This window comes from Labrus bergylta, chromosome 19 (assembly GCF_963930695.1).
Source record: "Labrus bergylta chromosome 19, fLabBer1.1, whole genome shotgun sequence".
NCBI classification, from domain to species: domain Eukaryota; kingdom Metazoa; phylum Chordata; class Actinopteri; order Labriformes; family Labridae; genus Labrus; species Labrus bergylta.
This window is the reverse complement of record NC_089213.1, coordinates 9,931,052-9,953,050: the sequence shown is the minus strand read 5'-3', so window position 1 is coordinate 9,953,050 and position 21,999 is coordinate 9,931,052. Positions and strand designations below refer to the sequence as shown.

The window sequence follows — 21,999 nt, the reverse complement described above, 5'->3', positions numbered from 1 at the left end:
CTGTAATTTTTTTGGGTTGGATCACACAAGTTCAGACTTTTATTGTTTTCTCTTCACAAATAAAAATTGTAATCGACACATAGTTCTCTATAACTTGTACAAGCTTTTTTTTTTCTCAATGTGGTGACTGGTTTGTGGCACCATTTCCTGTAACTCTGCTGCATATCCACAGGGGGGCAGTGTTACCTTTTGTAACTATGTTGTGTTCAGCAGATCGTTCTTCAAACTGCAACATGGGATGATGACATGCATTTCAATTTTGAGAACATTAAAAAAGAGGGCATTCCCTCAATAATACTTCAAATAAAGGTTTAATGAATGAGTATGAGTTTTTTGGTGGGTAATGAAACAGACTGGAATGAATACTGATGCCTCTATTTGAGCTTCAAAAGTAAAGACCTTCAGCAAAAAGATTGCATATTTATATCTGGATGTTTTAAATGCTTGTTACCATTGAAACAGGGTCAGAATCATCTAAAGCAGTTAACAGGATGCTGCAGAAGAAGCCTTGGTTACATTTTCCATGGCAAAGATTCAAAGTGAGTTACACGTTTTGCTGCTAGACAAATGCAGATTTTTTTAATTTGTGAAAACCACAACTTTTATGCAGGACAAAATCAGTAAAGCTATAAGACCTACCATTTGGTCCACAGGGGTCGCCAAGATCAACACAAAATGAATATTCTTCACAGTAGCTTTAAAGTGCACCAAAGCTGAGACAAATTCCTGGCTGCTACAGGGCCTTATTAACCTCTTAGGAGACCCAGGGGCAAAAGTTAGATGTGGGCTCCCGTTCCACCGACATTACTCTAACTCTTTGTATTGTCTAAGTACTAAACTTCATGCATGTGGTGTTGGATACAGCCAGGTAAACACTTGTTAAATAATTTACTCACATTTTTATTATGGTTTACTCACTTTTTGTAAAGGTTTGCGTCCAATTGAACTTCATTGATTAACAGGGCAGTGCTAAGCTCTTGTTCCTGTTGTTACATGGCTGCAGTAGCTCGTCTTTGACACACAAGTCAAATTAAAGTTTAATTTCATGTGCGAATGCCACCCATGGACATCCATCAGTTTTTCAGTCATCCTCCAGGAAATAGCCCCAAAATCCCCCTCTTGAGGGTGCTGGGGCTCAGGAGATACTGCAAACTGATGACAAACCTAACACATTATGCCATACACTCAGTATGTTTACATGCACAGTTAAGCCAATCTACAGTTACAACTGTATCAGGACGTTTAATTGGACTTCTGTCCTTGTCCCACAGGGGGCAAATATCAATTTATTGACAGAAGTAGGCTATGTCCGACTCAGCTATGGTAGGTGGCGGTATGCCCCCTGTCAGTCTCATGTCTCGTAGATTCCTCGTGATTGTTGGTGGGGACGGCCTGCTTCTATTGATTCCCCCTTCATCTTATCCCTCCCCCATCCCATTTTTAAAGCCCAGTGCAGTTTCAGCAGACGACTGTTCATCATAAGCCTGGTTTTCCCCAAGATTTCTGCTTCTTAAAAGGATGTTTTTTCTTGCTGCTGTAACTTTGCTAAATGTTGCTAAGTGCTTTGCTAATGATGGATTAACATTGAGTCTTTGTAACATAACAATGAGTAATGTCTTTAACCTGCTTTTTGTAAAGCGTCTCGAAATAACATTCGTTATGAATTGGTGCAATACAAATGAAGATTGATTGATTAGTTACTATTGGACATTCTAGTTGACGTTACTTACAAATAAACAAGCAGCAAACTGGTTGCATATCAAATGGTGAACACATGCACAACAGCTCTGTACATTTCGTACATACTGTTCACTTTACTTTTGGTACAAACGCAATGCCGCTATCCCTCTATAGCTTAGTGTGATGACCAAATGCCAACAGCAATGCAACTTCTGACATGCAAAGCATTTAATATAAAGCATTTATATGTATTCTTATCAACTTCCAATTCAAAATCCAGCACATTGGGCCAATTTGGGTCCGATTGAGGTGTATACATGCAAGAGTAATACAGTGTGCCATGATTTTTTATTTTTTTATTTTCTGTAGTTATTTCTATATTTGTCAACCATGCGAGTGCTTTTGTCACATGCTTTTTTAAAGTTTTTTATCATGTCAACTTTCAGTCTTATAATGTTTAGTTGGAAGTTTGTTGTTGAATAGGTACACGTGATTTGAACCCCACACCAGTGCACCAAATAAACAACAACAATGATTGTGATAAAAACTACAACAGTAATAGTGGTTGTTACAATGAGGGGCAAGTGGTTCTTCTCTTGTATTCAGGAGACTGAAGATAATAGTTTAGCCACAATTTTTATAATAGAATGAGAGAGATGCTTCAGCTTTATTTTTTATTTTATAAATCTACAACTCTGTCCACCTTTACTTTTTAATGCCAGAGCCTCAGAAACGGACCACCGTTTGGTTATCTAAACTGTATCCTGTTACATGTTTGGTATGTTTAAGACTGTTAAAAAATAAAGCTTCCCAAAACCATTGGGATGGCTCTGGCCCAGTTGGTAGAGTTGTTGTCTCTCAACCGGAAGGTCAAGGGTTCAATCAGCAACATGTCAGCAACACTGATGTGTCCTTGGGCAAGACATTTAACCCCCAATTTCTTTTTGTTCCTTCAATTCAGTTTAATTTGCTCTTCCCTTGGAGGATATTCTTTAAAAAAAAGTTGTCAAACAATCACAAACTAATTGCTACAAAATGCTTCTGGGGCTCTGGGTGCATTGAAGGTCAAATCCCCATGGGGACATTTTCCCTCTTTGTCCACTTTCAATTTTGAAGTCTCCTTCTCCTTAGAGATGTAAAATAGACAGAAAATAAATAGCACAATATCCACAAATTACACTGAATCAATGGATTGATTCATTGTGTGATTTCTTTTTGTGGTTGCTTGTTAGTGACACAACGATTCTTAAGGTTTCACCAGGCTTGCTCTTCATGTCCAAGGAGCTTTTTGGTGGCATTGTTTTGTGTAGCAAAGGGTTGTGTTGCCTCAAAATGAAGAGTCGTTTTCTCAGTCTTTATTGAGGGTCTCTCTTTAGAAGTAAAAATGACAACTTTTCACTGCGTCTACTCTTTTACTCAACTTCTCTGCATTACAAATGGGTTTATAGAAAGTGTTAAATTGGACCCACGTTTGACTTCTCTGCGTGGTTATTTCAGTCCAGGGAGCTGTATGTGACACGAGCAGGCACTTGACATTTTACATTTGAAACCTTTGACAGAAGAGTAGAACGTGTCACCGAGTTGCAGTCCCTAAAGCAGCACATCCTCTGGCCTAATTGGGTTGGATGGCTCAGCCAGCTATTGAGGTGGCATTTTGCCGGAGAATTCCCTCAGCTCCCCGATGATGAGCCCAGCATGCCTTCGTTTATCAACGTCTGCCTGCTTTTGCTGAGTAGTTTGTTTTTGCCCTTCGCACAATATATCACCTGTCACATCTAATGGGACCCAGTATCGGGTACACAAGGCCCCGGCGGATCCCTTGGGTTCATCTTTGTTTCCATTTCCACCATTGCCACAGATAACTCCTTCGATATAGCTGCAGCCCTCCATCTCCACTGTACTTGGGAGCTCTCTTTATGTGCTGGCGAGAGCGAGAAAAGCTTCTTTTTGCAACTTGACAGAAGCCCAATTTAGTACCAATTTAGATTTGTTTTATTTGTGGTCCATGCAGTTCTTATCTTTTTTGTGTAGGACTGTTTTTGCCAACTTAACCAGTGTCTATAATAATAATAATTTATCCTTTAATAATCCCGCGAGGAGAGATTCAGTTTTACACTCTGTTTAATGAACATGCTACACAAACATAGGCCGAAATACACACACATGCACTAACAGGATCCTATGGACATGCATTAATGGAGAGGTCTCAGAGTAAGGGGGCTGCCCAAAGCGAGCGCTCCAGAGCAGTTTTTCGAGTTCGGTGCCTTGCTAAAGGACACCTCGGCAGTGTTCAGGAAGTGGACTGGCACCTCTCCAGCTACCAGACCAATTTCCGGACATGGTCCGTGCTGGGACTTGAGCCGGCGACCCTCCTATTCCCAACCCAAGTCCCTACAGACTGAGCTACTGCCGCCCCACTATAGATGCCATTGCTACCATTGTACAGCACCATTAATGCTTAATAATCAATAGTCATGTTCCATAAGAGCACAATTAGCTTCAATGCTTTGCTACAACATCTACTTCATCTTTGCACATTTCGAAAAAAGACTGACATCCCCCTTGTGTCTCCTTGTCCTTTGATTTATCCACACCTGTGTTCAATTCTAACCTGCCCTCAATTTTGTCCCAAGTGCAGCCTGTTCATGTATTCCCTAGTTTCCTTGCTTCACTGCGATGAACTCCAGAAGTTCACTAGAGTTCTTCTCTGCGGCATAGACTCTGCCCTGTGCATGCCTGTGTTATTTCTGTATTCTTACTGGTCCCTGCCTGGGATTGTTTGATGTTTTTGGACTGCAATGCTTCGTTTTCCAGTACAGAGAATCTATCTGAAATTCCCTCTTTGTCTTTTGCTATCTTTTGGATTTGAGTGATTTGTCTGCCCAGTACTGTAGCTGCAATATCCTATTTTTTCACGCTGTTATGAGTACTGTAGAAAATCCCCCCCTCCTTCTCTGACTCTCCTCTACCTGGCTCTGTGTTTCCTGGATTGGCGGAGCTTCAGAGCAAATAATGTCAGCCAGCTCACCTGCCTGCTGCAAACTCTTGATAAAAATGGAGCTAGCTGCCGACTGTGGACGCTTTATGACCTCAATAGTTTGCACTGTGAAAAAACATTTTGACTATTTAAAGCAATAAAATGCATTTTACTGGAGCTCCTTTACCTGTGCTCATCTGTCCCCTAACAACACGTTAAATCTAAGTGAACAGTATTCCCTTAAACCAAAATACCCCTAGGGGGCCAATCTATGGGATACATTTTTAAAGATTTATTTTTGGGCTATTTTGTACCTTTAATAGAGAGATAGGACAGTGGATAGAGTTGGAAATCAGGGAGAGAGAGTGGGGAATGACATGCGAGAAAGGAGCCACAGGTGGGACTCAAACCCAGGCCACCCGCCTGGAGGACCACAGCCTCCATACATGGTGCGTGCGCACTAACCACTGCGCCACCAACGCCCCTTAATCCCTGACTTTAATTTCCTTTTAAGAACTTCTATAATTTATTAATTAAACAGCAAAATGTAATGTCTCATTCAATGTAAGCAAGAGATTTTGATCGGTTTCGGTTTGAGATGTAGTCAAAAGAAAGAAAAAAGCAGTACTTCTTATGCCCATAAATGTACATAGAATAAATATAGAAATATACTTTAATTGATCAAATATAATGCAATGCAAATGGGTTTTTTTTTGTCATGTCTGAATGGCCTAACTCAGAGCATTGACAAAACATTGTAACTTGGGATTTTTCCTTTTATGATGACTTCATTGTAATTATTCTAACAGTTTAGAAAGGAAATACACACACACACACACACACACACACACACACACACACAAACTTATTTTATTTGTCTTTCTCTAATCCTCTTGTTAACCCTCAGATTTACCTTTCAAACACTTGAAGTCTGTGATTGTGAACTACTGGCTTCCCGAAATGCTTTTTTAAAGTTCCAAATTTTAGGTATTGATAAATTAGACTAATTTGTGGGAAAGATAAGTTATTGAAAAATGTTGATTAACAATCTTATTTTGAGTTACCAAAAGGAAAAAAGTATTTTATTAATGAAGTTCAACACCAATTTGATTCAATAAAACACTTCGACCAATATATTTTGTGTTTTTCCTTGAAAAAAGTATAATCAGGTATAGAATAAGCCCAGATTCCCTTAATTTATACGAATGAACCCAAACATTTACCACCTCGTAAATGTGGTACACAGACATGACACCTTAACATTTCTAATAGACTTAGGCTAAATAATAGTGTGAAAATAAAACATGTCTTTAAGTCTTGATAACCCAGGGTGTTCTTGGTGAATGAGAGACCTCTGGAGGCTGATTGATACACAAACAAACCAAGCAGACACTCATTTATTTGAAAGGACTTCTTATGATCCAACTTGATAGCTTACTTTGCAGAAAAGTAAGTGAAATGAATGCCAGTTAAGTTGTTTGAAGTTAAAGCTTATTTTGGCTGTGAGGTTTCACAATTAAACTAAATTACAGGCTTGTTTAACTAAACTTTAAGACAGATCTATTTCCCTGTCTGGCTCGCATTGATCCCGGAAGCTACTACCGCTGCCAAGCCAGCACCCATCAAGCCAGCGTAAATAGAAAAAAAACATTTGATGTTGCCTTTCAAAATAAAACATTTACTTTATCATTATATATTGTGCTGCCAACAATTTAATACATTGGCCACTATTTTCAGGTAGGACTTTTTTCCATATGTAATGAAAACACCAAAGATGTAATTAGATGTGTGTATGACGGTTTAAACATCTGTTTTTAGCCATATTATTGGTCGAAACAATAACTTGTTAACTTTATTTTGAAGCTAAAGTCTATACGTTTCCGGTTTGAATTTCGGCTGGCTTGAAATCTGTAACTGGGACAAATGAAGTTCATTTTCCACAGCTGTTGGTGATGGCGGATGTTGTTGATAAAGACACCATGAAGAATTACCACATAGCGTCTGAGAAAATTAACACAGCGACCTGTCGGTATCCGTACTGTATTGTTTGGACACCTATCCCCGTGTTATCGTGAGTTATTTGCCGTCTGCTGTGCGCATGGTCTCTAATGTGACAGCTTCAGTAGCTTAGCTAACAGTTAGCTTACACGCGTACAATAACATCCTGTTGCTGATTTCTCTTTTTTTTTAAACCTGTTGTTCCAAAGAGTCACAGATATTTATTTATTTATGAGTGTCATTTTATTACACACATTTATTTCCGTGAATATATAATATATAAATTATGAAGCAAATTTTAAACATGTTAACAAAATGTATTAAAATAAATAAAATTAAATAAAATTAAAAATTAAATTAAATTAAATTAAATTAAAGTTGAAAAAAATTGAAAGTTTTAATTACGCAACAACTAAGACTAGTTTAACCCCATTTTACACATTTGATAACTTTGGTAATAAGCATTGGTACTAAATGACTATATTGTATTTTAATCTGCTTTTGTCTAATTGTTTTTATGTGTTGCCCTGTTGAATCACTTTCTGTCAAATAATTCAGCTATTAATTGAGTGTTATCACTTGAACAATGCCTCTGTAGAAGTGTGAGTGTGTGTGTGTGTTTTTTTTTTTTGTGTGTTTTCTAGGCTGTAGTTGCGGTTCTAGACCACTTTTACTGAGGGGGCCAAACTGGGGCGAGTTGTTTTGTCAGAGGGGAAAAATAAACAAAGATAAAAAATATAATATTATCCCAAATAATACATCATTAAATACTATGATTTATATTTGTTTCAGTAGCTGTATTTAATACTAGATTGTGAGTCTGGTTGTTGAGTCAAATACTGTGCATGTGTTATTAGGGGGGCTCTTCCTTTTGGGGGGTGGGGCCACAGGGGGACAAAGCTCAGTGTTAAAGGGGCACTGGCCCCTTTTGGCCCCTGTCTACAACCGCCCATGCTAGGCTTGTGGGACAAGGAGTTTGTCACATTTTCTTTTGCAAATGTTAATTCTGCTTCTTGTCTTTGTCTTCCACTGACACTGAGTTGACTGTATTTCAACAACAGCTGAGAACATTTCCTCTATTTCTTTGGTGCATAATCTGAGTGATCATCTAATCATAGAGTCACATTTGAATGTTTAAAGACAAGGGGAGTGCTTTAAAGTCAGTCATCTGAGTTTCCAAAATAGATGAAGAGTTGTTTTGGGAAAATTCCTTTTTTAATAACACTGTTATGCTACATGTGTAAATATGTTTAATGATTTTAAATTGGACTTGAGCTTGTATAGAGCTTTTTCTTTTCTATTTTTGGGGCTTTTTATGCCTTTATTTTAGAGGCAGGACAGTGGAAGAATTGTGGAGAGAGAGAGTGGGGAATGACATGCGGGAAAGGAGCCACAGGTCAGATTCAAACCTTGGCACCTGCTCTGAGGATTATTGCCTAGTAGGTATGGCTACTGGTGTACCTCAAAGGGCTTTTTACACCGCAGGTCACACCTATCCATTCACACACTGATGGCAGAGGCTGCTAATTACATGCCATCAGTATTAACTACACATTCACAGTGGAGCAATATGGGGTTCAGTATCTTGTCCAAGGGCATTTCAACATGTAGGAGCTGGGGATCAAGCTCCCAACTTTCCGGTTCAGAGATGACAATTGCTTTCAGTGGGCAGGCAGAATACAAGGATCATTGTTGAGATCAACAATGATCCTTGTCATTGTCATTGTCATTGATCCAATTGTCATTGTGATAGCAAGTTGCTGATTCGCTATTCGAAGCATGCTGGAATATACCTGGCAGTTTAACCCAAGCCGGGGATACGACGTGAGGGCACGATTGATTAAAAGATGTAAGACATTGCCAACATCAAGACAGCCATTAAAAGCTGCAGCTCCATATTTTGGAATCCAGCCAATAAAAAAAAAATAATTTCATGTTTTTGTTACAGTATTGTTCATGTGAATTCAAAGAAGTTGGGTGTGTTTTTCAAGTTAATCTTTTCTTGGAAGAATATTCACTTTTAAAGATCACACCCTTTTATACTGTTGTTGGAAACACCTTGTGGGAGCTGGTAGGACTGACAAGTTCCCTCCAATCACTCCCATAAGAAACCAGAAAAGGATGGTGTAGAAGTGAACTTAAATTTGTCTTGTGCAGTGCGGTCCTGCACTGTCACACTGTAGCTTCTCACACCGGTCTTATCTGTCCTGAGTGGACATTGTCAAAAAGATGTCATGTCTACTAATATTTGGTTTTGTGCCATTTTTTTTGTAGGCACAAATAAAAAAAATAATACTTTTTTATGCTGCCTGTGATGATAACTTTGCATGTTATTTTTATTTTTTGTTCAGATGGCTGTTACCATTTATTGGTCACATGGGAATCTGCACATCCACTGGCGTCATCCGGGACTTTGCTGGACCTTACTTTGTCTCAGTGAGTAATGACTGTGTGCATGTAATGTTTGCATAAGCCCATTTTAAGATAATATTGAAGATTGTAGGTCAAATTTGGTACAGAACATTTTGTCTTCGCTAGGACAATTTATGTCAAGTAAGAGTATGAGCTTTGAAAGAACCAGAATAGGGAACACACAGTAGTGGTGTTTTTTGCTGGATACTCTGAGCTGTGATATAACAAACAATGGTTATCATAATTAGAGCAGACCACCTCAACATCAAGCTGTTAAAGTGAAAACATCAGTCATAATAGCTGCTGATTAAGATACATGCATTTATAAAAGGGCATCTGATTCAAATGCTACAATTTTTCTGCATTATGTTTTGGAGCGTCTTCATATTGTGTGAAAAATAAACGAACATGAACGTGATGTTGCTGCATTGTGCAGCTTTAGCGTTTTGACTTGGACCTAATTGGCTGTGGCACACAAACAAGCTGATGGTGAATACGGACAAACAGGATGTAAGAAACATTTCCTAAATCTCTTGATACTATCCAAACTACATCTTCCAGTTCCCAAAAGTGTGTCAGTGAAGATTTGAATGTTCGTCACATCACGACGAACAGTTTGTTTTTCAGTTTGTCAAAGTGCTGCTTTTGGTTTACACCCTAATCACCAATACTTAGCAAAGCAGCTTTGGATCTAATGATGTTGTTTTAAATATATATTTTTGCAGGAAGACAACATGGCTTTTGGAAGACCAACAAAGTAAGTGTTAATAAAATATTTGGGGTGTTGTGATTACACTGTTTTTAGTCAATATACTGCTACAGAGAAGTGTTTTTCTCCCTCTAGGTACTGGATGTTGGACGTTGGTAAAGTCTATGCTAGCGGCTCCAATGCCTGGGACACAGCAGTGCATGATGCATCAGAGGAGTATAAGCACAGAATGGTAAAAAAGAAAGGCTTATAGATATTCTTTAAATGACTTTGTTAAAGTGAAAACATCAGTCATCATTTGGACTCCTTTTTTTTCCAAAGCACAACCTCTGCTGCGACAACTGTCACTCACATGTCGCCATGGCTCTGAATCTGATGCGATATGAAAACAGCACCTCTTGGAACATGGTCAAACTCTGCCTCCTTGTACTGATCCATGGGAAACATGTCAGGTAAGATGGGCTTACACGTTCACACTTTGCCAAGGTGACGCATAGATCTTTCAAACACTTTATTTATGTTGAAGTAAAGCAAAGATAGCAGGAGACTTGTTCAGGGTTGTGTGTGTCATGTGTCATCTTAATGCTGTATACTGTTGATCTTGGTGTATCAATCTCCTAATATTTAGACAGTGCAGCAGGACATGTCCTTGACGATTCATGTGAGTCACCTGATCTTATTCCAACTGAACAGGTGGTCCACCTGCTGAAACCACTGAAACAAGCAGGAAGATATTATGGCTGCAGTACAGAGCATCACAAGGACCATGTCTGTGTTTAGACCTTTAGACAGTAAAATCCACCCAGCTCTGAGTAGAGCCTTACCTTTAATCTACTGCTGCTCTCTTAAAAAAGAAGTAGGGCTGAAGCTTTTCAAAGAGGTTTCTCACTGGGATCCCATGGGCTAAGCCCAATTTAACTGGTATTGAAGAGAGATTGCCCTGATTCTTGAGATGTATCAAAGTGTATACAGGACATTCCTTCAAGAGGTCTAAAAATACTGGTGTAACAAGGGTGAACTTCCATCCCAGAGGCTTTTTGGTAACAGTTGGAAAGAAAAGAGTAAATAAAGCAACACAGAAGAAGTCAATGCTGTCACTTCCCTCCATTTTCCACTTTGGTGGAAATGCAGTGATTTAGTTTGCATTCAAGCAGGACACATCCTGCTGGAGGATTTCTTTAAAACAAAAAAGATAAAAAATATTGTTGCTATGCTAAGATTGTACCATCAGCACTTTAGTGTACAGTATGCCTTCACCTCCTTGCATTTGGCGTCACCTTCATTTTTCTGCTTTTCCTCTCTCCAGCTGCGCAGGCTTTCTGAAGACCTGGCTGCCTTTCCTGATGCTGAACGGCATCATCATGACGGTAGCCCTGGCCCTCAATCTGCGGTGACCTGGGAAGCAGATTAAGGAGACAGTGGAGCCCCCTGCAGGATGGACGAGGAGTTGACCTTTTAGACAACGGTGGGGAGAATCCCATTGTGACTTGCAAGTGTAATCGAGGAGATAAGGAGTACCCACCCTCCAGGAGGAGATCGTCGAACAGGAATGTCCCAACACGTACACCAACACATGCTTGGTTTGTGGAAAAGCAGACAGCCTGTCACTGAAATATCTGCTGGTAAAGCTGGGATGCCCTGCCGATGGAAGTTCATTCACATTTAGCCGTTCATTTTGGGAGACGTAACCAAACACATCACCATCTTCAAGACTACCTGAACCAAACAAACACTCTCAATGGAACGCAGCTTTTGAAAGGATAACAGCAGGTTTAAGCAATCCCCACCTGCAAAGTGTACAGGTTGTGTAGCTGTATTAATAGTTGAGGAAGGAGTGCACGCTGGTCATTGTTGAATACTCAAATGGGAAACACATTCATGCCTTGCTTAAACTTTGATGACCTTTGTGATGGATTGGGAGAACACTCCCATTTTTCTGTGCTTCCAGAATGCCATTTTTATACTGTGGAGCACAAACATGATAATTCAATTGGATGCCTTTCTAGGGAATTAATGCATTTCATGCTTGAGCTATTATGTAGCTTTTCTACAGCCCTGCAACCTAAACCTAAATATTCCAGAGCAGTTTATATTTCTTTGCATATTCTAACTTGTATTCAGTCTAACTCTGTAGGATATCAAAACGTCATCGTCTTCTAAAAAGAGATATTTTTTCACCTGTGTATTTTACATGCATTACATGGTTCAACTCATGGTACTACTTCAATAGGTTTACGATAAGCATTTTCATATGTTTACCTGCAGCTCATCAGTGCAATGATTGTAGCAACCTCAATGAATGTGACTGTTGGTAGATACCTAACAGAAAAGTAGGGCTGTACCTGATTCTGATTGTTTGTCAGTGGAGTCCAGTCTTCATGAGTCTCATGTTTAAACTGTAAGATGCATTATTATTATAAGATTTGAAAGTACTTTTAAGATTTCCAACAGACAATTTTTTTATTGTCTTGTCATGTCACCTCGTTTGTAACTAGAATAGTTAATTGGATGACTGATTTGAGTCAGCTATGCTGGGTTTAAGCAGCTCTACTAGCAGCCACATTGGTCAACTGTATAGCATTCAGAGAAACATTGGTTTTTAATACCACACTCTTATTTGGGATTTATTCATGTTTAATTACCCACTCTGTTTGTTTTGGAGAGGAGGTGACCTTTGCAGAAGTTCAGTCTTTTACAGGTTTTAAAGGCTTTTGAAGGTCGTCGTCTCGATCCCCAGCTCATGCAGCAAGACACTTAACCCTGAATTGCTCCCTGAATGCGTATGAATGGGATTAGTTACTTCTGATGGTCTCACTACATAGCAGCCTCTGACATCAGTGTGTGAATGTGTAGGTGTGACCTGCGGTGTAAAAGCGCTTTGAGTAGTCAGAAGACTAGAAAAGCGTTATACAATCTCAAGTCCATTTACCATTTAAGAAAGATACAGCTCCTTTGGTTGTTTATATTGTGCCAAATGTTGGAGTTCAGGAGACGTACTCAAACTGTGCCCCTTAAAATCAGAGTTATTTTTGTAACAAGTGGACAGCTGGTGGCTTGAGATTTTCAGAGTTATGAAACCTGGTCTAATCTTTTTGTTTTAGTGAAGAGAAGTTCTGATAACTACATTTTGATTTAAATAGTCAGTGCCTAAAAAGACCTCGATCATATATCCCTCATGTCTTCTACCTTCGGTCATGTATGCATTTAAAAAGAAAACTAAACTCCATATAACGGTTAGCACTCAAAATCCGTTGCCATGGCTGTAGTGAGTAGATTCAAATCCCCTTATTGTTTGCAATCAAACAGAAAAAAAGTGTTGAGCCCCTCTTTGTCCGTGTTGCTGCCAGAAGCAGCAGGTAGCCAGGATCCTCAGGTTTTTCACACTCATTGACTCCTGCTGAATATCCTCCGCTCAGCCGAGAGCCGGAGCAGCGTCATTCCACCTCTGCTGAGCGGATCTGAAAGTCAGCACTGGTTCACAAAGTTGTGATGTATACTGGCCAATGATGCAAAGTAGATATCTTAAGTGTCAGCTTATGAATAAAAAAAATATATATTTTCTGTTTGAAGGGTTCGAACAGTGCCAGTTTTCTAGACTTCGCTCTTCTCGTTGAGCTTTCTGTTGAAAGCGGATACTCTGTGGCCTCTTGTGTGTATCTCACCCATGTTGCCTGTAAATATTTGAACACACATTACTATGTACACCAGGTGCTCTTTATATACTTTGCAAACTTGATGCTCACTCTTCAGATTTATCCTTTGAATTATTTACTGTATAATATTTGTTCTTTATACTCTGTATTATTTCTGCCCTGCAGTGAAGCAGAATTGTGCCTGAATAAGTGTGTGATTGTGTGTGTGTGTGTGTGATAGTCATGCACACAGCGAGTGAACGGAGAGAGAGAGAGAGAGGGCACGTGATGGCATGCCAGCATGTATGTACTGCATGCATGCAAGAATAATGGTGTTGGAGAGAGAATTTGGACTCATACTGTGGCTTCTTTATTAATTATCAGCTGCATTTCACTGCAGCCAACTGCCTACTGACTAATTTCTTTATCACTGCTCATCTTTATCTTAATATCTTTCAAATTGTATGTGATTTCTGGTAAACCCTGGGAGAATAAATAATAAACTAGACTATAACGGGACTGCTCAATTTGATTTATGCTATAGCCTATACTGTGCCGTGTGCAGCTACAGATTCTGTAGAGTAGAGCTGCACACCAGTGGAGAAAAGGAATCTGGTCTCAGTTTAAACAGTGGAAACTGTTCACATTAAAGTATGGTTTGGGAATATTTTTAAATAGAGAAGAATAATCACTTTTTTTAACTTGCAACTTTATTCCACCAAAGTTTAAAAATGTGTCTATCAATTGATTAATAAACTTGTCCCATGTAACCCGGTACTACTGGAAAAAACTGTATAAATGAAAACTCTGAAATATATTTTTGCCCACTACAAGCACTATATTTTACAAAAGCATATAAGGTCTGGATAGAGTTATGAAACTTAAAAAATGTACTACTATATGGGTTAAAAGGAATATAATGCCTTTGCTACCTAACTTTAATACAGTACAACCCTCTATGGAAGAAGTGAATTAATCTCAACATGATGCAACAGCGGGTATTTACATAAAGTTAGCATGAACAGATTAAGAACTAAGGTCTTTCTGCTGAGTTTCAGGTAACATTTAAACAAGTTAAAACTACTGGGTTATGCAGCTGGGACTATTCAGCATCTTTGTAATGTAGCAATAAGTAAGGTCTTTTACCTGCTTTTTGTAAAGTGTCCCGAGATAACATTTGTTATGAGTTGACGTTATACAAATAAAATTGATTGATTCACAATAAGAAAAATAAATGCTGTGGGAGTTGTGTATATGAAGCCAATGCAGAAGTGGAAAATCCTGCAGTTCTTAAAGTGTCTGCTTGAGGCTGGCTTCAGGAACTCCTGAGGTCAAATACACACCACAGACAAAAAACTAAGTTTTTACAGCATAAATTAACATGTTTACAGACTGGTACAAAAACAATATAGGTCTGATTAGTTGTTGTCATCATGCGCACAGACTGTATGTACAGCGTTTTTTTTAAATGGTTCAGTTTTGATTTTATGAACGATACGTGTTGTCTAGTTAGATAGCTGACATGATTGACAGGTGGGCGCGAAGTTAATGGTTTGTCAAGAGTCTTAAAACCCGCCTCAGCTCTAGCTCTCAGCCTGTCGTTATGTCGACTGAAAGTTAGGCTGAGACAGCATTTCCAGCATGGTGGCTGCTGCCGATGAGCCTCTGGACCTCTGCAGTAACAGATGGCTGACGTCGCTATAAGGCTACGTCTGTTAATATTTAGAATAGAATAGAAATCAGCTTTATTGGCCATGTATGCTTACACACACACACAGAATTTGTCTTCAGTAACTGTGCTCTCAATGTACAAAGAGAGTGCAGTACCATGGCAACCATCCGCGGCGCCATCTTGGTATCAATATATTGTCATTCTATGGTATACTTGTGTCAAAACAAAACAGCAGATGTATTGATCAAACTTCACTGGTCTTTACTGGCATTGAAACAGAGGCAACCATTGGCCGAGGGAACCTTTAAGTTCTTTGAAAATAAGTTCCTGGAACTAATAGTTCTCAGTACTTTTTGTGGAAATGCAGTTTTAATTGATCATTTGTTTGAAAAGATAAAACTGGGGGAAAGTAGAATGCCTCAATTGTAGTGAAACTTCACATCTCTGTCAAACACTTAATGCGTCTGTGGAGAACAGCTTTAGAAACAGAAGAGTGAAAGTTCTTTGCAACAAATGAGGGATTATGGGAGACACTTGTTCTTGGAACAGCTTGTTCAGTACATTTTTAACTACGGCATTAGATACCTGATTTGCCCTTCACAACAGTTGATAAGATGCCTTATAGTGCCTCTACATTATGAGTGTTTTTGATATATCTACTCTTAATAGGTGAGGTGCAGATAATTTTAGCGGAGTGCATGTGCAGGACTGCAGTGTTGAGTGGAGATCATTTGAATGGCTTTAGATGTTGCCTGCTGCGGTGCCTGGCTGTATCCAAGAGCCAGGTCCAGGAATGTGGAGACCTGTGGTCAGTTGACAAAAGACAGTTGGGATGCCATTATTAGTGCCACCATCCATATATGCTTATTCCAGTTTGCACTTTCAAAACCCCCTTTTGTTTCTCTTATCCTAAAACATCTTTTATGCTGCAGCTCATAAAGCCCTCAGGGGACTTTTAAAGACTCCTGATCTTGAACTCTGAATGTGTTTATGATTTATAGCTATAACATCAATTAAGCTCTATTACTGAAGTTTATATTTGATGGATTTCCCTCATTGACTCATGAAAACTGTGTTTCTTCAATGCTGTCATCAGGAAGGATGATGTCGGAAATTAAAGGCTCTCTCAGACATGAAAGGCTCAGTGTGCTCATGATCAGCCTCACATTTCTATAAATACCCTCAGAAGTGATTTCTGTAATAATCATTTTAAGCTGTCAGAATCAACATTAAGAAAAGGAAGCAGTCATGGCTTTGATACTCTGTTATCAAGTGGCCAAAGTCCCACTCAGTGGCCATTATCCTACAAAGTATTTTGTATTCAAGAGAAGCGGGATCAAAGGCTTTGCGGTCTGGCCCCCAAACACCCCTCCCCCACTTTTAACATACCACCTGGGTAGGTGAGAATGACAGGGGACACCAGATTGATTCTCAAAGCAATAAATTGTGATGTTTTAGCAGAGTCGGTGCAAATCAAAGCAACTCTCAGAAACCTTATCTATCAACCAAAAACTCCTTTATAGATGAGACGTTCTTTTGTCACAGAGAATGAAGCAAATCAAATCTGCTCATTTCATCATGTTGATATGACATTTATGGCTCAAGGGATATTTTAAGCTTGTTTTGTGATACCAAAATAAATAAAGATGAGGAAAAAGGTGTCTATTTGCAATTTCGCATTTCGTAATCAAACACTTCTTAAAAAGATGAAGGTTATAGCTTCCATTATAGTCACTTCTGGTGGTTCACTAAAATCACCCCGCTGCGTACATAAACCCTTTCATCAACAGCTCAGGTGAGGATGGTCACATTTGGGTGTTTCATCATTTTAAAAAGATGTTTTAAGATAATGTTTTTATTCTGGACTTCTCCTGTATAGGAATGGCTATTGTAAGATGCACCAATGGTGAGAAATTCAGAGTAAAACAAAATGACAATCAATCTCAGCCTCCCCAATTGTTACACAGAGAGAAAAAACATTAAAGATTTTTATTTTTTATTTTTTATAAATCGTTATTTCCTCACTCTGTGGTCTGATATTCACCAATAAAGATCAATATTTCTGAGCCAGCAGGCAAATTGGGCTCAGGTATGAGGGACTTCGGTATTGATCGACGTCATAAGATTATAGTGGGCGCGTAATAGTAGCCTCGATATAATGAAGAGAAAGAGAGCTGTAGCACTTTCTCCTCCTCATCCATCACTCGTGCCAGCAGTGTCTCCTCGAGGCTGTGAGGAAGATCTCGTGTATCCGGACCGAAAGAAGCCCCTCCCCGCAGATCATCGCACCAGTCGATGGTCCTTTTTAAACTTCATTGTTGCAGAAGAAGCGACGCCCCGCTTTGCCTCGGCAAAAGGATCAAACACCCCCTCTGATCAGCGCGACCCCCGGTTTTGTTCTCATGGAAATCAGACCCTGCCTCCCGGCCACACTTTCTGCAGAGATGCAAAGTTGAGGCGCATTCCCAGCCGGGACGACAGACGATCACGATGTGTTGGAGGAGCTGATCGCTCATCAGTTTTTTTTCTTTGGGTTTCTTCTCCCGGACCGCACACATTTTCTTCCCGACATGCTGGATTTGGCGAAGCACGTTGTTTTGTGCGCGCTGCTCGGTTGCGTTTACGCGTCGTGTCCCCCGCGCTGTGAGTGCTCGGAGGCGGCTCACACCGTGAAGTGCGTCTCCAGAGACCTGCGGAGTATACCGACCGGGATCCCCGGATACACCAGGAATCTGTTCATAACTGGGAATCAGATCAGTCGTATCGGCCCGGAGTCTTTTAAAGGGCTGGATAATGTGACCAACCTCTCTCTGAGCAATAACAGGTAAGACTCTTGTTGAGCCCCTGCCGTTTCTCTTCTAATTGTAATGCAAAGCATACATCCAATTCTCCCAATACTTTTTATTCCTTTTGGATAAAATGAAAGTTCTGGAGTTAAATCATTAATTTCATGACAGATTTCATGATATACCACAGTAAAAGTGGCTCTGCAGGCTTTCTAGCCAATATCCTGTTTAAATGTTGGCAGTGTTGGTTCTTTTTTTCACCTTTCTTGTTCTTGTATGTATTTTTGAAAGCGTGAATGTTATCTCATGAATTTTCTCCAATACAGAATTTCCGAGGTGGAGTCCCACACCTTCACTGGACTCCGCAGCCTCCGCTCTCTGGATTTAAGCAACAACCAGCTGGCAGTCATCCACCCTGAGGCCTTTATCGCGCAGAACCAGTCTCTGCGGGAGCTCAACCTCAGTCGAGCCCTCTACAACCACTCGTCTGTAATGGACTTGGCCAACTCCCTCCGCTGGAGCTCCCTGGGGAACCTGAGGTCACTGGACCTGTCACACAACAGCCTCATCTTCTTACCTTCGCGGATCTTCTCCCACCTGAGCAGCCTGCAGCGCCTCCAGCTGTCCAACAACTCCCTGGTTGCAATCCACAACGCCACTTTTTCAGGTTTGGAGCGTCTGCAGGAGCTCGACCTGACACTCAATGCCCTGAAGACGGTGCCTGAAGAAGGGCTGCGAGAGCTGGACTCCATTTACCCAGCAACTCTCCTCCTCGGGGAGAACCCGTTCATGTGCAAGTGTGGAATCGAACCTTTTGCTTTGTGGCTCAACAGATCGCAGGAACGCATCAGTGACGCAGAGGACCTTGTGTGCGCCTTCCCAGCCAGCATGAGGAACACATCCATGCTCGCTGTGGGAACACTGACCTTGGGGTGCCACCAGAGGAATGTGGGCGCTGACCTCGCTCTGCAGACCTCTTACGTCTTCCTGGGTATAGTCCTCGGCTTTGTGGGCCTCATCTTCCTCTTTGTACTTTATCTCAACCGCAAGGGCATCAAGAAGAGGATATATGACATGCGTGACGCCTGCAGGGAGGTGTGGGACGGATATCACTATCGCTTCGAGATCGACTCTGGTCCAAGGCTATCACAGGTCTCCACCAACGCCGACATGTGAGAGGACAGTTACGCCCGGTGTGTTTTCTAAAGACTGTTTTTTATGGCATTTATCAGGACCGGATTGTAAAAATTGTACAGGTTTGTTGTAAATACATACAGTGGAGTTAATAATCTGTCTGCCTTGTCAATTAAAGCATGCACTGCCCGTCTTTCTACGTAACACAACTTCAATGCTCTTTTAATTCAGTCTTAATTTAGGTGTTCTGTTGAGTCAAGCAAGTTTATTGGTTGACATTTTTTTCTATATAGTCCATTTAAAAGCATTAAGTGCCTAAAGTCAATTAGGTATTATTTCCTTATTAATGGTGTGATCTGAACATTATTCATTATCTTTGTCAGATCTTCATAAAAAGCTTGTAAAAAAAAAAAAAAAAAAAAAGCAACAAAACACTGCAATAAAACCCCTAACACTAAAAAAAACAAAAAACAAACCTCTGGGTATTTAAAGCAAAATCGCTCATTCATCTTTAAACCATTTCAAGCCCTTTGGTCCCCCCCCCCCCCCCCCCCGCCCCTTCCCTAGTCCTTCAGCCCCCAGGGTGCCAGAGAGGAATTAAAGCCCCCGAAGCTTTTCCAAAGCTCTCCTAAAGTCACCACTCTCAAAGGAGGAGTCATTTGGCTCTTGGATTTTGAGAGGGGGGGACAGACCAGCGGAACTCTCTTAGCCCCCTCATTTTTCTCTTTTTTTCATGAAGCTTTTCTTTGTTTCAACTCCTTGAATTTTATTGTCAAAATGATGAGAACCAGTCCCGGCTGAGGCCGCCGAAAGCAATCCCTACCCTCCCCTTCCTAAAAGACAACAGCCGCTCTAGAGGCTCTTTGAAGGAAAAGTCTGGCTCTCCATGTTTTTCTGTTTAGTGGGATTTTTTTTCTCTCTCTCCAGTGATAAGATACAGATGATTCCGAAACACCAGCGACATTGTTTCATTCAGCAGTTTGCTCGGACAAGTTAATGGGGAGAAAGAAAGAATGTCTACTTAACCTGTTTTTTGCTTTTAAACTGAGATTGTCTTGGGGGGGAAAAAAAAGGTGACTTTTATGGAGTTATTTTCCTTAAACAAGAATGACATTTCTGTTAAATCAGAGCTGTACATTGAACATGCATGTCTGAAATGAAGCACAATTAAACCTGCATGCATTCCAAACATTAAATGATGATATTTTCTGAAATGTACCATTTCGTCCCAGTTTTTCTTAAATGCTAAATGACATTTCCTGTGGCCTTTTTGATGCTACAAAGTAAGACAAACAGAGACAGAGAGGCAGAGAGGGGGGTGGCAGGCTGCCTCCTCAGAGTGTTTATTGCCCAAATTGCCAGCTATCTAGGTATTTGGAACTGTGGGGAACGCTTGCCTGGAGTGAACTCAAACAGCCTCTCATTGTTCGAAGCCAAAGCAGCATCTTCAATCCTATCAAGATGTTCCCCAAACTTCTCTGATAGCAATCCAGAAATGTTTATAGCATGGAGGATCCATTTTACTGCATGTGTAGACAAAATAAAGCTTTTAAAGTCTGTATAGCCATTTGAAGTCAGTGTAGTTTTGCTTGTTGTAAAAAAAAACAATGAAATATGTATTTGCAGTGTTTGGACTATCATTTCTCTGAGGCGCAGCAGAACCACATTAAGTCGGGGCATTTACTCGCTGAGGAGAAAACAATTGGGAGTCGTAGGCTGACACAAAGAGCGGCTCGGATGAAGAGACGCCTGAAATAAGCTTTGTTTTCCAGCGCAGAGAGATGTCTTGTGATACTCATTGTCTTTCTGTTGTCACAGACGGCCATTATGCTGCGGCGTAATAGGATTCACTCACGATGACAAAGTTGAGCGCTCTGATCCGGCTATTGTTAAAGTGTCATCATTCTTAATAATTGCCTGTGGGAGGAAAATCCCCGGAGAAATTTTCATTTGCTATAACAAAACGTGTCCCAACCGGGGGGGCATTACGCCGGCCACGGGTTATTGGTGTCAGCAGGCAGAGCAGAAAGAAGAACGATGACTCCTTCCATGTCATTACTTCCAACTTCACTCATTAAAGTGTGGATTAAGACCTGTGCCTTTCTTGTCTTTTTATGAGTCTGGCTGTTTGAAAAATATAGGGCTTGTTTGCTATAGACTGTGCAAAGATTGTCTCAGCAGGAATCCAATGAAAAGAGGAAACCATACAATTCATCCAGAAGATCTCCATTACTCCCAATGCAAAGGAGGCTTGTTAAAAACAGAAAAATATCCACGATTACAGAGCTCTGTGTGTTGCACATATCTGATTAAAAGATCATGTCTTCATTTCAGCTTGGTTTGCAATGTCTTGTATTTCATTCAAGTCATTTGTTTCACCACTGAGGTTTCTTTCTTTAAAAAAAACTTTAACAGCTTTTTGTTGCTGTATGTGCAGCATGTGGTTTTTTCCTATTGCAAAATACATGTTGAGAGTCCTTTCAGTTTTGAGAATGTTCCTCTGGAGCACAGCCGGATTTTTATGATATATACGCCTCCTGTCTCCGAGAACATCTTGGCGCCATTACACGGATTTAATGGCTGTGATAGAGAATATGCCTTAAAAGTGAACACCACATCTGCGAGGAATTGAACATGTTAAAGAGAGACCACAACAGTCAGCAGCATGACGACAGAGACAAAGTGGCATCTACCAACCCCCCCCCCCCCCCTTACTGCCATGGTATGACAAACACAGCTCAGCGAGGGACACATGTCATCATTTACATTTGCAATCACTAAATACAACACAGTCCTCTGATTCAGTCTGCTTCAAATTTGCCCGCCCACTTTTAAAACCAGACCATGTGCAGAAGAGCGAAACAAAGTCCAGTCTCCTTTATCATTTCCCTTCTGTTTCACAATGTACTTTTTTTTGTGACATTAGAATCCTTTTCTCCCAGTGTCCATGTGTCCTATCCATCATGTCGGACTGGCCTGGCGAGTGAAGGTGGCGACTG

At 40.4% G+C, this 21,999-nt stretch overlaps 2 protein-coding genes across 2 annotated transcripts; both read left to right on the top strand.

Moving 5' to 3' along the window:
- The first annotated feature begins 6,581 nt into the window (after positions 1–6,581).
- On the top strand, positions 6,582–13,916 carry tmem222b (transmembrane protein 222b). The gene is made up of 6 exons (XM_020654988.3): positions 6,582–6,728; positions 9,007–9,091; positions 9,793–9,824; positions 9,912–10,008; positions 10,098–10,228; positions 11,083–13,916. Exons 1-6 carry the CDS (start codon positions 6,610–6,612, stop codon positions 11,168–11,170), a joined length of 552 nt encoding a protein of 183 aa, XP_020510644.1. The 5' UTR covers positions 6,582–6,609; the 3' UTR covers positions 11,171–13,916.
- Positions 13,917–17,110: 3,194 nt separating this feature from the next.
- tpbga (trophoblast glycoprotein a) lies at positions 17,111–20,218 on the top strand. Its single transcript, XM_020654985.2, has 2 exons — positions 17,111–17,904; positions 18,193–20,218. Exons 1-2 carry the CDS (start codon positions 17,651–17,653, stop codon positions 19,040–19,042), a joined length of 1,104 nt encoding a protein of 367 aa, XP_020510641.2. The 5' UTR covers positions 17,111–17,650; the 3' UTR covers positions 19,043–20,218.
- Positions 20,219–21,999: the final 1,781 nt, after the last annotated feature.

Excerpts from the sequence above, each read along its gene's own strand:
- tmem222b (XM_020654988.3), top strand. The coding sequence starts at position 6,610 with ATGGCGGATGTTGTTGATAAAGACACCATGAAGAATTACCACATAGCG. Across the intron at positions 6,729-9,006 it reads ACACCTATCCCCGTGTTATC|ATGGCTGTTACCATTTATTG; the intron begins GTGAGTTATTTG and ends TTTTTTGTTCAG. Across the intron at positions 9,092-9,792 it reads CTGGACCTTACTTTGTCTCA|GAAGACAACATGGCTTTTGG; the intron begins GTGAGTAATGAC and ends ATATTTTTGCAG.
- tpbga (XM_020654985.2), top strand. The coding sequence starts at position 17,651 with ATGCTGGATTTGGCGAAGCACGTTGTTTTGTGCGCGCTGCTCGGTTGC. Across the intron at positions 17,905-18,192 it reads CTCTCTCTGAGCAATAACAG|AATTTCCGAGGTGGAGTCCC; the intron begins GTAAGACTCTTG and ends TCTCCAATACAG.